Source organism: Ctenopharyngodon idella, chromosome 23 (genome assembly GCF_019924925.1).
Source record: "Ctenopharyngodon idella isolate HZGC_01 chromosome 23, HZGC01, whole genome shotgun sequence".
NCBI lineage: Eukaryota > Metazoa > Chordata > Actinopteri > Cypriniformes > Xenocyprididae > Ctenopharyngodon > Ctenopharyngodon idella.
The window spans coordinates 12010107-12025988 of record NC_067242.1 but is presented as its reverse complement, the minus strand read 5'-3'; the positions used below and the strand labels follow the sequence as shown (position 1 = coordinate 12025988).

Below are 15882 nucleotides of genomic sequence, written 5' to 3'. Positions count from 1 at the left end.
TTTTATATATATGCTGCAAGAGGTAAAAAATTGCGAATCTATCCGGGATGAAACTCTAAACCTAACAGGTAAACTGTATGAGACCACTTCTAAATTACCTTTATGACAGCCCTCTTTACATTTGACTGCTTTTATGACCACAATTTAAGAATTTATGGCAATGTTTTATTAATTGGTTCCCTAAAACAAGGGAACAAATGAATAAGTTAATACATGTGAATGAATTCTTAATTTGTGACCATGATATCTTTTTGCTTGTCATGTGCGGGACTCCGTTGATATCAAATACTGAGTATTAAAGTTTGACAATGATCACAGCCATCATAGATTTGTGAAACATCTGACAAGCTCTGTCAGCAAAACCTTCTGATAAAATAGGTTTTAGAACAATGCATGAGGAATTAAGGTAACATAAACATGATTCACAGAAGCGCAAAACTATAAGTATAAGGGTCAATCAAATATATAACCTCACCACACTAACAACAAGAAGTCCCAACTAAAAACACTTGCATAAATTTTTTTTTTAACAACAATAGGGGCTAATAAGTAATAATTCCCATCCCCCAGTAAGTAAGTTCTCCATCACACAGGCAAACACACACTAGCCCTCCTCCTTAACAAGAAGCCATTTCAATATCACCTGTCAATCGGCCCATTGTACATCATTATTTACAGCTTTAACTCATTTTGACCCTGCACATTCCACACTGCCTCAATTGTGACTTTTAAGAGAGCATAAGAGAACAAACGCACACATAACACTGTGAAACAAGTTACCTAAAAGACAAGTTTGCACCAAAAACAGTCAAACTTACAGTATATAGCTTTATATGAGAAGTGTTGAAGTTGCTAAGCACATCTATATATGTCATAATGTATCATAACATGCAGTCATGACTGTGAAAATACTGTAGCAAGTCTAAAGAGTGTTTTATGTTCTGTTCGGATAAATCTAAGTGCATGTGTTCTTTCCTGTGTTATGGTTCAGCTTGTGTGGGGCTTTAAGGGGTGGGAGGTTCTCCTGAAAGAATAGCCTGCGTGGTGTTGTGTGGGCGGGGTTCTAGGGAAAAGGTTCCAGAAGTTTGTTCGCTGTCTGTGTGGCAGGAGCATCGGCCAAACAGGTGCTCATCTTAATAAAAGAAGACTAAGCTGTTAAGTGAATCTCATCATTTCCTCCATTCGTTACAATACTTTAATAATTAGCATTAATTAGCGTTTTACACTCTAATCGAGGTGATGGCAGGGCTGCTGACTTTCCTTTAAACATGTAACTTGTCATGTCTGCTAATTAATACTTCCGACATAAATATTCCACCCCTACGGAAATCTCTATAGTCTGAATGACACAAAAATGTGTTTTTGTGAAGTAATTTGGCAAAGAAAGTAGAGTGTTTTCTACATGTTTGCTAATGTAGACCTTTCCAGTAATTAAATAAAATGGATTTGTGTCAAATTATCCATATACTGCTCAATAATCAACACTTTTCAATACCTTAAACCACTAAATGAATATAATAGGGTTCATCTTTAAAGTACTTTGTACTAAGATGCAGATATTATAGTTCAACTGTAGAAAATTCACAACATTAGCCATGTCGAATGAAGGCCTCGGCTGAGGCAGTGAGCAATCCGTGCATGAAGAGGCTCCTCTGGCTTTGAGTAGCTTTAATTACAAGGTGAAAGAAGCCTTCATAACAGGAAGCGAGGGGAAAACCTGACCGCTTAAAGGTAAACAGTGACACAAGGCTTGTCTGTGTTATCCTGAGTAAGCCCATGTCCAGAGGAACAAATATTCACCTTTGCCATTACAAAAATTTATTTCTAATACTGGTGAAATCTGAGTATTGTGTCTTTAATATGCGGAGAAGTAAGGGCTACGTTTACTTTTATGGTTGTTAGAACAACTTAAGGTTGATTGCTTAAAGATGCAATTAAGGTACATAAAGAGAACAATGTTACCACAAAATTCCATAAAAATATGCTGAGAGGTTGCCATAGAGATGTAAACACTGAACTACAAAAGGCAGAACAATGAATGGGATGCTAATGCAAATAGCGGTTAGCTTGTGGTAAACACAAAGCATAGGCCTACATAAACATGCCACAAACTTCACTTTTATGACACATGCAAAGAAACTCTCCTTTTATAGTCTGAACTATATAAGTAGGCAGTTGTTTAACCCTTAGAGACCCAAAAATTGCAAAGCGTTTGCCATTCATCTAAAACGAAACATGGGGAAAAATGTTACAGGCATATATTTATTTGCAAATTTCGATCCTGAACAGTTAGCAAATATGCCAGTCTCAGCATTTAGCATGAATGAATTTAAAGTCCCCCTGTGGTGAAAATCAAGTTTTTAATGTTGTTTATATGTCTATGTGGTGTTTTTAATATGCTTTAAGACAAACCATGTGCAAATTCATAAGTCAACACCATTGCTGAGTATTTTCAACTTAAAACTGCAGTGATCTAAAGACAGTTTCAAAACATGGTTTGAAATCACTGCCTTGTAACCAATCATGTCAACGTGTTGGAGGGCTTTAGCATATCATTAACTCTGACCGCTCTGAAGCAGATCTCAAGAGAAGCCAGGTTATCCCGGTACATTTTTCTGTTGATATGAAAAATTGGGTAGATTTAGCAGTATAATGGGTGTTTTATGTATATTACGATGTTATGATGAACTATATGACTTTCTTCACTGACGTTCTGAGTTGTTCAAAGCGTTTCTAAGCATACTGATTTTTAGAAGACAGAGTGAGATGGCGAACAGGAACATGGTTTGTGTAACATTAGAAACACATTATAAGCTGTTTGATAATGTAGTCAAGCAAAAGGCTAATCATATTAATTACCGTTATGTGACCAACGCTGTAAAAAGCGACACCATTCTGCAGCGTTTACCTCTGTAAGTTGACCGAGTGGATCTCTGAGCTCGTGCGAGTGAGTGGAGGCGGGGCTAATTAGCATATTCATAGATCCGCGTATACTAAATGAAGCAAGGGTGTGGAGTTACATTCAAGCTATTTTAAGGCATGACGGGGAACTTTAACAAAATGCACATACGTATATTCCTGCTTAACTTGTTTTTGTGATACTTTTCCCAATGTGAGCTGTTGTTGTATGCAGATTTAACATATATATTTAGTGAAATATAGGTATTATTTAATTGACTGTGATTAAATTTTGCTGCAATGGGCATCTGAGGCCTTGCAATCCACAAGATGGACAAAAGGAAAGGATTTTAGTCTCAATCCAAAACTTCTCAGAAGAACCTTTTTTTTTTTTTTTTTACTTACAAGCTAGTTTATTTCTGCCCCATGCTAGTTTTATTTGTCAATAAATGGGCTGAACAGAGCCTTCAAAACCCCCTGGAGCTGGACTATAAATCCAGCTCTGGTGTACTCTCTTGTTCTCAAATGAACAGATGTTGTTCTCATAATGTTAAACACATAATACACGTCAATTTATACTTGATCAAGCAGCTCACAGTCAGACCTTCAGAGCAACATCCGTGTAGTGCATTAATGCACTGAAAACAGATTTACCTCAAAAGAATCCTCATCCAGGATTCTGGTGCCAAAAACAGTTATACCATTGGTGTCAATACTGGCATGATCACTCCTGCCCAAGGGCTTGGTCAGCTTCTTCTTACAGTCGACAATGATGGTCACAGTCTTCTTCTCAACACTGATGCCTACACGATGCCACCTGTGAGGAACAAGAAGAGCAGGTGATTACAAACCCAGCAAACAGTTAAAGGCCGCCACACGTGAGATGTGCCTTACTTTAAAACCTTAGACAATTTGCCTCCATTCTTGAGATATAACATTCCTGAGTGGACCACATTCCAGACTTCAAACTTTGGCCTTGTTTAACACTGGATTAAACTCATTAAACCCTAGACCAAATCCCCTCCTGTGAGTTTTTCAGCATGACAGACACTGTGAACATTGTAGAAAGTGTGTGTCAGGAAGGTACGGTGGAGAAATTGAACTGTAGAGTCAAAACATTGAGCCGGGGAGGGAAACTGTTGGACAGGCTTGTGGCAAGAAGCCACAGCGAGATTTCAAAGGTGTATCAATAGCACCCATGAGGGACGAGGGTGATCAATTTCCCATAATCCACTTCATTAGAAAGAAAAACCTTTATTCTGGCTCGTGTCTTTAAAGTACTTAGCAAACTTGAACTGGGACAGGCTTTACTGTGGCTGGAAACCAGTGTTTTGGATTATGTAGGCTACCTGCTAACGGAATAAAAAGATGCAATTTACATGGTTAAGACTTAAGAGCGATTAAGCGAATGATTGACAGATGTGTGTCGGTGTAAAACCACAATATCGCACTTCATGCCTTAAGGCATTAAAAACATCCTGGGAATATTTTAAAACTTTAGTTAATTCTCAGACTTGCCAAATGCAATAATGAATCACACACATTTTTACACTAAAAATTACCCATTTTCCCTAAGGACATACAGTGGTGTAATTCATCTTTATATGTGCCATATGCATACATTATGTCAGCAACACATTGTACTGTATGGTAGAGCAACACATTTTACACATTTATCATAAATGCATTTCAGATTCTTTATATTAGATCAAATTTCCATCATTATGACCAAATGATTTTTAAAAAGCCACATGCAACTATAATTCTTCCTGCACAAGGGAATTGGAATGACAGAATTAGCCCAATCAAGGTGCATTTAACCTGAAATCCCCATCAGAAACATAAGCACTTTAATCCTTCACGAAAATATTGCTGTTTTTACAGCAAAACACCCCAATGAACTGATATCTACAATAAAGCCTCTTAAACCTAATAAGACCAAGCACGTCCATTGAGTTACATTGTGCTGACAATTAATTTTAGCACTTGAGGGTGTAAAAATAAGGCTCAAGAGGTTCATGGACAATAATGAGCATTGCAAATCATTTTCCATTTTTAATAAAAATATTGAAAATATTTAAGGAAACATGTCTCCACCTCAGACTACAAAAAGAAATTCACAATTGCGACTTTATTTCTCGTAAATGTGACTTTATATATTGTAATTGTGACTTTAGTTCTCATAAATGTGACTTCATATCTCACAATGTGATTTTTAGTCTCATAATTATGATTATTTCTTGAAACTGTGAATTTCTCACAATGTAACTCTTTATCTCATAATTGTGACTATTTCCTGAAACTATGAATTTATCTCACAATGTGACTTTTTATCTCATAATTAGGGCTTTATTTCTTGCACATGTGACTATACAGTATCTCGTAATTATGATTTGTCACAACTATAAATTTATACCTCACAATGTGACTTTTCTATTAATTGTGAGTTTATTTCGTGAGAACACATCTTACAATGTGACTTTTTATCTCATAATTGTGACTATTTCTCAAAACTGTGAATTTATCTCACAAATGTAACTTTTTATCTTGTAATTATGTCTTTATTTCTTGACTTTATACAGAATCTCACAATGTGAGTATATCATAATTGTGATTATTTGTCACAACTATGAATTTATATCTCACAATGTGAACTTTTCTCTTAATTGTGAGTTTATTTCTTGAGAACTTTATATCTCACAATATAACTTTTTATCTCATAATTGTGACTATTTCTCGAAACTGTGAATTTATCTCACAATGTGACTTGTAATCTTGTAATTAAGTCTTTATTTCTTGCATGTGACTTCATACAGTATCTTGTATCTCATAATTGTGATTATTTGTCAACTATGAATATTTATGTCACAATGTGAACTTCTCTTTTAATTGTGTTTATCTCATAATGTGACTTTTTATCTCATAATTGTGACACTATATTGGCAAAAGTATTGGGACACCCCTCCAATCATTGAATTCAGGTTTTTCAATCACTTCCATGGCCACAGGTGTATAAAATCAAGCACCTAGGCATGCAGACTGCTTCTACAAACATTTGTGAAAGAATGGGTCGCTCTCAGGAACTCAGTGAATTCAAGCGTGGTACCGTAATAGGTTGCAATAAGTCCATTCGTGAAATTTCCTCACTACTAAATATTCCACGGTCAACTGTTAGTGGTATCATAACAAAGTGGATGCAATTGGGAACAACAGCAACTCAGCCACGAAGTGGTAGGCCACGTAAATTCACAGAGCGGGGTCAGCGCATGCTGAGGCAGAGTCAATAGCTACAGACCTCCAAACTTCGTGTGGCCTTCAGATTAGCTCAAGAACAGTGCGTAGAGAGCTTCATGGAATGGGTTTCCATGGCCGAGCAGCTGCATCCGGACTGGACTCTAGAGCAGTGGAGACGTGTTCTCTGGAGTGACGAATCGCGCTTCTCTGTCTGGAAATCCAATGGACGAGTTTGGGTTTGGTGGTTGCCAGGAGAACGGTACTTGCCTGACTGCATTGTGCCAAGTGTAAAGATTGGTGGAGGGGGGATTATGGTGTGGGGTTGTTTTTCAGGGGTTGGGCTTGGCCCCTTAGTTCCAGTGAAAGGAACTCTTAATGCTTCAGCATACCAAGACATTTTGTACAATTTCATGCTCCCTACTTTGTGGGAACAGTTTGGGAATGGCCCCTTCCTGTTCCAACATGACTGCGCACCAGTGCACAAAGCAAGGTCCATAAAGACATGGATGAGTGAGTTTGGTGTGGAGGAACTTGACTGGCCTGCACAGAATCCTGACCTCAACCCGATGGAACACCTTTGGGATGAATTAGAGCGGAGACTGTGAGCCAGGCCTTCTCGTACAACATCAGTACCTGACCTCACAAATGCGCTTCTAGAAGAATGGTCAAAAATTCCCATAAACACACTCCTAAACCTTGTGGAAAGCTTTCCCAGAAGAGTTGAAGCTGTTATAGCTGAAAAGGGTGGGCCAACTCCATATTAAACCCTACGGATTAAGAATGGGATGTCATTAAAGTTCATGTGAACATAAAGGCAGGCGTCCCAAAACTTTTGGCAATATAGTGTATCTCATAATTGTGACTTTATTTCTTACTATTATATATCACAATGTGCTTTTAAAAATCTCATTATTACCTTTTACTTTGACGCAGGAACAAGCTTCCAAAAATTCTGTTCATGTTGGTAAGAGCTTCCTGATGATGTAATCAAAGAGGTTAATTTCTGAGGTCAAGCTTCGGCCCCAATGGATCCAACTTTCCATCTTTCTAAAATAACAGAACCCTGAAGGATCTCTGCTGAGGTCAGATCACCTACGGCCCTGTCTGCTTCACTCCATCAATCCAGAGTCACAGCAAGATCTCCTCTGGCTCGCCTCGCAGAAGAAACCACACATAACTAACGCCTCAATAGTTACCTGAAATTCTGATTTGTCTACTTGTCAACTCTAAAACGGTCCCAGAAATATCTTCCTACATATATAATGGCTCAGGACTACCGTGTAAAAGTCTAGGCTGGCAACAAATGACTTCCTGCTGGTACAGGCTGATGACTGACCTCCGTCTGACCCTGTCTGGAGTCAGTCTCAGTCTTTCTCTCTGAGGATGGATCTAAACAGGTCTAAAAAAAGCTGCTGTACATTCAGATTTGCGCTCTGTGACTTACTTTCCGTCGGCCAGGTTGAGAGAGCGGAACAGGGGGTAATCCTCCGGGGCAGGCTTGCCTGTCTGATCCTCGTACAGGAAGAGAGGTGAGCGGCCCAACTCGACGCCTAGTTGCTGGACGCCTTTCTCGTTGTAGATGGACAAAAGGAAGGACTGGATCCCAGCTTTGGGCTTGATGGTAGTTAGGATGGAAAAGTCTTCAGGGAACACTCCATCTAGAAAACAGCACAAACAGGAAAAGTTCACTTAAGAGTTCATTGGGTTTTTGAGGTCCATCCAAACAGCTGATTGCTTTGTTGAAATGGAAGACTAGGAGTGCCAGTTAAAAATAAAATAAATCAATTGATTTATTCATTTTAAAAGAATTTGGCAAAATTATATAGAAAAGAATTTGGCTAATGATTAAAGGTTGGATGCGTTTTTTATTTTTTTTATTGTTACATTTAACTCACGTTTTTTTAAAAAGACATTTACAAAAATGTCTATATATTTGTCAAATTGAAAAGTGATTTAATATTTAACTGTTTTGAATTAAATAAACAGCATTAAATCTATTTATTTGTCAACTTGACCAGTGATTTATTTATTTACATTTTTTGTTACATTTAAATCGATGAATTTAATTTCTTTGTCCTCCATAAAGCATTTTCTGGCTTTATTAAAGCAGTTTTATTCATGCAATTCTTTGATTATTTGAAAATGTTTTATTAGTGCATATGCATTGTTTAACTAAAAAGGCCAATAATGGCACAAAATGATAAAAACATTGAAATAAGATTTGACATTTTATACAGTTTATCAGATGTAATCCTTTATATCCAGCTAAAAATATGAGATGCAAGAGACTTGATAATAAACACCAGATATATGGTATTATCTTGGCTGAGTAAATATTAACAAGTAATAAACACGCATCTGTTTTCCACCATATAAAGAAAACATCTGCAACATTATAATCACATTCCAATTGCATAATGCATCTCAAACTTATCGTATAAATTCAGAGGACTTGGAATGTAGTACACAAGTTGTATGGGGTACTTTTATGGGGCTTTTTTGGGGGGGCGGGGGGGTTGATTGGTCATTAGTCACCGATTAATGTTTATTTATACATAAATGAACAGCTTTGACATTCTGCAAAACATCTTTTGTGTTTCATAGAAGAAAAAAAGCCATGTGGAATGACTTGACTGACAAGATTTTCATTTTTGGGTGAACTATCTCTTTAAAAGTTTCTGTTAATTTCTTATACAACTAAGCAGACGAGCCATGCTGTGGTCAAGAGATTTCAGCCAAGTTCTCCTGCCGCTTAACAATACAAGCGTCTGAGTGAAACATGGCCCTGCACAATCAGGGATGGCATCTCCTGTCAAAAGCCTTGGCAACAGCAACAAAGGGCACATTTAAATGCAGCTAAACGTAGGCAGGATATGGAGACATGTTCATGGGGTTCAGCTTACCTGGGAAAAGCTGCTTGGTTGGGGCACTGATCTGGGCATTCTTGCCTATTTTGTAGGCCATGTCTGGCTGTGATGCTCTTCGGTTTGTGCAAAATCCTGAAGTTTTCTGTACTCCTTCTGGGACAGTGGGAAATTCTAATACTTTAAGGACATCCACATGTTCTGCTGCATGAGGTAGAAAAGATACACAAAAAAATAATTAATAAATAAATAAAGAAAGAAGGAGAATGCAGATAAACATTTTTATAATAATACTTTTTTCTGCCCCTATTATGCCTTTTCAAATATTACCTTTCATGCAGTGAGTACAATGTAAAAGGTCTGCAAAGTTTTAAAGATCAAAAGTGTACGACAAATAATGTTATTGCGTCCTAAAAGAATAGTTCTGAACTGCCGAAAAGAGTCGCAGGCAATTACTTCCTATTACATACCTACATAACAATGTAACAAACTTGCATAATGCCAGCCTATGGTCTTCATTGGCTGCCCATGAGCAACGTCTACTTTGAGCCGCACTCAAACATTGTAGTTGTATCTGAGGCCTGGAAGAGTTTGGTTCGTGTTGTCGAGATGTCACGAAGACGCTGTTTTCTGCGCTGCAAATCCACATTGCATACACTTCAAAAGGATAAGGATTCGCTTTGGAATTTATATGGAAAAACCGATGCCATTGTTACTGTTTGTATCACTGTGTATAAAAGTGCTGAGGAAGCTACTGGATCTGAAATTCAGATATGGTAATTGGAGGTTTGTTTTCAACACACGTAGTAAGCGGTAGACCATTCACAACAGACTGGGCCGTCTGACCAGTCAGAGCAGAGTTGACTCATGGAAAGGAGGGTTTAGAGAGACTGAAACCATTTTGAATGTCGTTCCACACCCGTAAGACCTTAATGTTATGAAGCAACAAGAATACTTTTTGTGCGCCAAAAAAATAAATAAATAACGACTTTATTCAACAATATCTAGTGATGGGTGATTTCAAAACACTGCTTCATGAAGCTTTAAAGCTTTACGAATCTTTTGTTTCGAATCCGTGGTTCGGAGCTTGTATCAAACTGCCAAAGTCACGCCCCCCAGTGGTGAACCATTGAAATTTCAAAACATTTATGACGTAACGAAGCCTTGTTTACTGAAATCACGTGACTTTGGCAGTTTGATACGCGCTCCGAACCACTGATTCGAAACAAAAGATTCGTAAAGCTTCGAAGCTTCATGAAGCAGTGTTTTGAAATCACCCATCACTAGATATTGTTGAATAAAGTCGTTATTTTGCTTTTTTTTTTTCTTGTCGCTTCATAACATTAAGGTTGAGCCACTGTAGTCACATTAACTGTTTTAAATACGTCTTTAGTAGCTTTTTGGGCATCTGAAAGTGTTTATTGTCTTGCTGGAAATGCAGGCCTCACTGAGTCATCGGATTTTATCAAAAATATCTTAATTTGTGTTCTGAAGATGAACAAAGGTCTTAAAGGTGTGGAACGACATGAGGGTGAGTAATTAATGACAGAATTTTCATTTTTGGGTGAACTAACCCTTTAAACAGAACAGCTTTTGAAGACTCCCTTAGACTTTATTATGATTATTTACATATTATATATTTATTTATACAATTTTATATATTTTTAAAAATGTGTATACTGTAATTAATATATAATATCAAGTGCAAATCTAAGATCAAATCAGAAAACAGCTACTGAATTTTTTTTTTTTTTAATTATCAATAATATTTATATAGTCAGTTAGTCATTTAACAGGTTATATATGTCAAATTAACTAAACTAACCTAATGATTACCAGAGTGACTGTATCAAAATTATCTCTAAACATTATTTTATGACCCACAACCACTAAAAAAGAGGCCAATATCTGAAATTCAATCTGTTTTACTTGGCTAAATGATCAATCTCAAATCATTGGTCTTCATTCCTATGATATTTGACCCTTGTAAAATTCCAGATTCCAACTTCAACTCTTCGCAAGACACTTCAGCAACAGCTGGGTTAAGTAAACTTGAACAAACGGTTTCATTATGGTTAACGAAGCAAGATGAAAGATAAACACTGTTCACCTTGGATCACCCTGGAACCTCACTGAGAGGAAGAACTTAAAACCTTAAAGCACCATTGAGAAGGATTTCTTCATGATTAGTTGCGAACGGAGGGCACATGTTTGGCAGCTGGGTGCTATCTAGAATCTACCAACAGTGCCATATGTGTCTTCTGGGACTTGAGTGAATCTTTGGCATCTACCACATAAAACTGAACGCTCAAACCGCCAACAATAAAGGCATGTTAAATCACAAAAGGATGGACTGGGAGGTCTAAAACACTATAATAAAGAAGCTGAGGCATTCCCAGTGCTGAGAAAACATTTACCACCCCATTTAAAACTCTGAAAAGCAAAGGCGACACACCATTCTTCTTCCGGTTCTTTGTGTTGGGTGCAATGATCCCCCACTATCAGAGAGACTCAAACTGCTAGAACATACAAGCTAGACAAAAGGAAAACCACAAACTCATCTAATACAATGAAAGAGTTGAGGAGAAGAGTTGTTGCGAGGGATATTCTGGAGACGTTCTCCATATCCTCAGGCCTCATATATTCCAGATGTGGTGCTGTAGCCCGAGTATGACCTTTTGACATGCAAGTGCCAAAGAAAAATGTCAATACTGCTAAATAACTTCAGAATACCAACTGAGAATGTGCAGCCATTAGGAGAGCGCAGCTGATGACCTGGTGTGATTTTAACCAGACTGCTGTGCAAACACACACGCTGATCTTTTTCACTGTCATTCTTTGCTTTAGATAGGCTTGTGTCTGTGGGAGAGAAGGTTGATTAGACATCGAGTGTGAATGTGAAGGGAGGTACTAACTGAGAGAGAGTTGCACATCATCAAGATCATAAACCTGCCATCATTACTATTCCAAGGGACACCCAAAAGTGGGAGGGGCTTCTTCTACTGGAAGTTCTGTAATTTGCATAAATTAATTCATTATGGAATTCACTTTTATGGTAACAGGAAGATGTAGCATTAAAACAACGGATGTCCCAATGGATGAGCTCTCATTGTTTTTTAGAATTTCATTTTTAGAATTTCGTTTTTTTTTGGGGTGATATTAATGGAATAAGCTGAAGACCTTTTTACCTGCTGCTCCTTGAGACTCTAAAAATGAATTCAGTCAGAATCTCTCTCTCTCCCTTTTTCATCCTCTATCTCCCCCTTCTCCCCTCGCTCTCCCCTCTTTGACACATGCGTGCCGCTTGAACAAGAAAGCATTATGCCACAGGCTCTCCGAGAGGCAACCTCACTGACGGAATTTTTTGCAAAAAATTTTTCCCCATGTCTTTTCCCCCCCTTTCACGACTGTAGAGAAACATCAAAGAACAATAAAGCCTTTCAACCATCTGCTTCCCAAGAACACTGTTCAGTTCACCTAATATTCCAGTACTTAAGGGACGGTTCAGCTAAAAATGAAAAATTTATCATCATTTCCTCTCCCTCATGTTGTTCCAAATACTGGTGTGGAACTCTTAAGGAAGTAGAATTGATGGGGACCAGGTACAGTGTGTTTCATCTACAACATAAATATCTCCAGGTTTGGAACGACCTGAGGGTGAGCAAATGATGACGGATTGATTATTTCTGGCTGAACATTAAACACTTAAAAATAAAGGTTCCTTATTGGCATCTGTGGTTCCATTTAGAACCTCTAACTTCCATGAAAGTTATAGTTATAGTGGAAGAACATTTTTTAGATTATTACGTTCTTCACAAAAAAATGATGAAGAACTGTGCACTGAAAGGTTCTTTGGGGAACCCAAAATGGTCCTTCTATGAGAAATCCCCCCTTTATTTTTGAGAATGTACCTTTAAGATGCAACAGAGAGAACTGCATGCAATTATGTATCATCAAAACATTAAATTTACTTCAAAAAAATGGATTGAACCACATTTCTACCCAGCAAACATGCATAGAGTTGACTTGCAAAAGCATGACTTGTGAATAGTCCAAATGGTCTTGATACCTAGACGGCACCATCTACCATAAGAGTACGGAAAGATTTCTGAAATGTGTGCATTGTCTGAAGGAATGCACATCTGAGGTTCCTCAGCCCCAGGGGCTGAGAAAACATGTCAGTACACTGCCAGCTCAAGAGGGCACCCGGCAGAAATGCCTTCACAAGCCACAAACCGCAAGCAATATAACATATTGCTTCATAAGTCCAATTGGATTAATACATTTTAAGATCCATTATCAGCTTTGATAGACAAAAAGGAGGGTTATTAAGCATGTCATATCGCTGACACTTCAGAGAAAAGAAATCTGGTTATTTTCAAGCGGCTTCAGGAAATGTGGCAAATGCATAAGAGAACACCAACAATCCATTGTCTTTGTCATTTTCAAGCAGCATAAATGCCTAATTCAATTTTGCAGGGACCTTTGTTCCTGTAAGAGTGAGTGAGACCTATCATAAGGCCAGACTGGGGCCCCTGGATGGCTCTGGGCCCTTTGAAGCCTCCAAAATAATAGGGATGAGCAGAGAGGACAGTCATCAAATAACGGGAAGGCACTTAGAAGAGAAACATTCCCACTGGGAAACTCATCTCATTGAGTCAAAATGCTGCGAAAGCCACCACTTGGGCTTCGGCGGAGCTAGAGGTGAATGGGGAAAGGGTGATTTTGGCTGTAGCCCACTGTGATGTACAATAATTCATTACCTCGCAGCAATCTCTAATGTGCAGTGCAAAGCCTCTAGACTCATAAACTCAAAAAAAAAAACCTTTAAAAGGGACAGATTTTATTTACAGTATACATTGTACAGACATATATTGTAACATTTACACTATATATATATATATATATAACAAGTGCATTATTCACATTTCCATATTTCTGTAACCAAAAAGAGAAAATCATTTGTTGCAATACTTATGATCAGTCACGCCCATTGTAAATTGGACCTCCCAGGTGTCAGTTACTATAAATCAAAATCTTATCATAATTAAAGATCGTAAGATAGCTTATAAGACAAAAAGGAATCACGCCAGTGTGGTCAGAACTTCACAATGAAGTCTTATGAGCATAAATTAGTATATATCAATTACAGATAATCTCATTAATTCGCCTCTCTTTGAATGCACATCATTTGGCACACAACTTCATCCCCACAATCACACCATTCAAGCAGATACTTTTCCATTTTCTTTTCCTAAATGTAAGGCATGGATGTAAAACCCTGAGGAATTCCACCCTGCTAACCGTGTCCACACACACCTAACGGACCACAGGTTCAAACAAAGAGCTTTTTTTTCCCCAAAGTAAATCCTAAACTGTCTCTCCATGACACTCTCTTGACACATTCCTCATCTTCACCCTCTCATGGAGTGCATTAGAACATAAAATACATAGATATAAAATAAAATTGCAAAAGTTTGGGTATATGCAAATTAAATGGGCAGAACAAACCAAGTCATGCGCAAAAGTCTACTTGTAGGTAAATAGTTACATGCTTTCACTACTAACTATTTCAAAGTACAGACCCTTTCTTTGTGTTTAACTTTGTGATCACGATCCAATCAAAGTCTAATCATAATATGCACATATTGTATAAGTAAAGCATGATGAACCTTATGTGTTACAGTATATGCCCATAAAATTGCATTGTTAATTGTATTAAACGCTTTTGAAATCTTTTTGGGGAACTGGTGGCTTTATTTTAACGAATTCCACACACAGTCTTCTTCATTTCATGATTACAATGTCTTTTGATTTCATGGGCACTTGTAGCACACACACACACACACACACATATGGGATGCAGATCTAAGATCACCTGTCTAAATCAAACGCGTTAAAATCCGCAGGCGCAAATGCGCATCTCCTATCTGACAGTCCCTACAACTTCATCAAAAGTTTGGAAGTCTATCTTTCCTTACCTGCTCTGACATTTGGAGCCTGCAGAACCAGGACGAGGGAAACTGTGATGAATTTGAAAACAGTGGAATCCAAAAGCCACCTTTTCGTTTTCCACATTGGGGACCACCTTGGCCTCTCCATGGTTGGGGCGCCCACAAATGTGCACAAAACCCGGGGCGACCTCTGCTTATTTGTAAATGATCTCCCTTCTACAATCCCAAATGTGCCAGATCTGCTCTAAACAGCCATAGGTGAAGGGTATTTTGTTTCGCCGGGCCCCCTTCGATCCTCCTTTCCTTGCGCCCAGCCTTCAGACTGGAGGGATTCGGGCTTTAATCAAAATGAGACGCGGAGCGCTCGATCGCCTCACCGTCAAGAGGGCTGGACCCAGACCCTGGATCACAGGAAAATGACAAGGGAAAAATACCCCGATTAGCAAATCACGGGGCTTGAAAGTTGGCTAGGGATCCACCCATCAGTTTTCCAAAGCCTCCCCTGGTCGCCCTCTTGCGCGTCCCCCCATGAAAGCCGGTAGAAATTTCCCTGGAGTAGCCTGGGAATGAGAGAGAGAGAGAGAGAGAGAGAGAGAGAGAGAGAGAGCGAACATACAAGCAATTCCAAATGTTTGTTAGTTTTAGGATTAGGCATATTTGCATTACCAACAAAATAGTGAAAAATTTCATGATAACATAAACAAACATGCTTACCAGATAATGTAACCTATATTGTTTTACGTATATTTTACACTTAACTATACTATATTAGCCTATATTTCTATAGAAATTCAGGACAACGGTCATTATTCAGAAGTACTTGATTGCTTAGTGCAGCGACTGACCAATCAGTATCAAGTATTCCAGAGAGCTGTGTAACAACGTTTCATGATGAGTCAACGTTTTTAAATTAGCATTAACTTTGCATAGAA

The 15882-nt window shown here is 38.2% G+C and overlaps 1 protein-coding gene across 2 annotated transcripts in view; it reads right to left on the bottom strand.

Annotated features, from left to right (window-relative positions):
- Positions 1 to 15464, bottom strand: part of col11a1a (collagen, type XI, alpha 1a) — an 82731-nt gene extending 67267 nt beyond the window's left edge. Inside the window, exons 1-4 of one of the 2 annotated variants that reach the window (XM_051882520.1) lie at positions 14978 to 15464; positions 9036 to 9200; positions 7577 to 7790; positions 3553 to 3715 (exon numbers count right to left, since the gene is read on the bottom strand). In XM_051882520.1, the coding sequence (XP_051738480.1) occupies positions 3553 to 3715; positions 7577 to 7790; positions 9036 to 9200; positions 14978 to 15098 (663 nt within the window). In that variant the 5' untranslated portion in view covers positions 15099 to 15464. The remainder of the gene's footprint in view (positions 1 to 3552; positions 3716 to 7576; positions 7791 to 9035; positions 9201 to 14977) is intronic. The other variant, XM_051882521.1, reaches the window with a different exon arrangement.
- Positions 15465 to 15882: the final 418 nt, after the last annotated feature.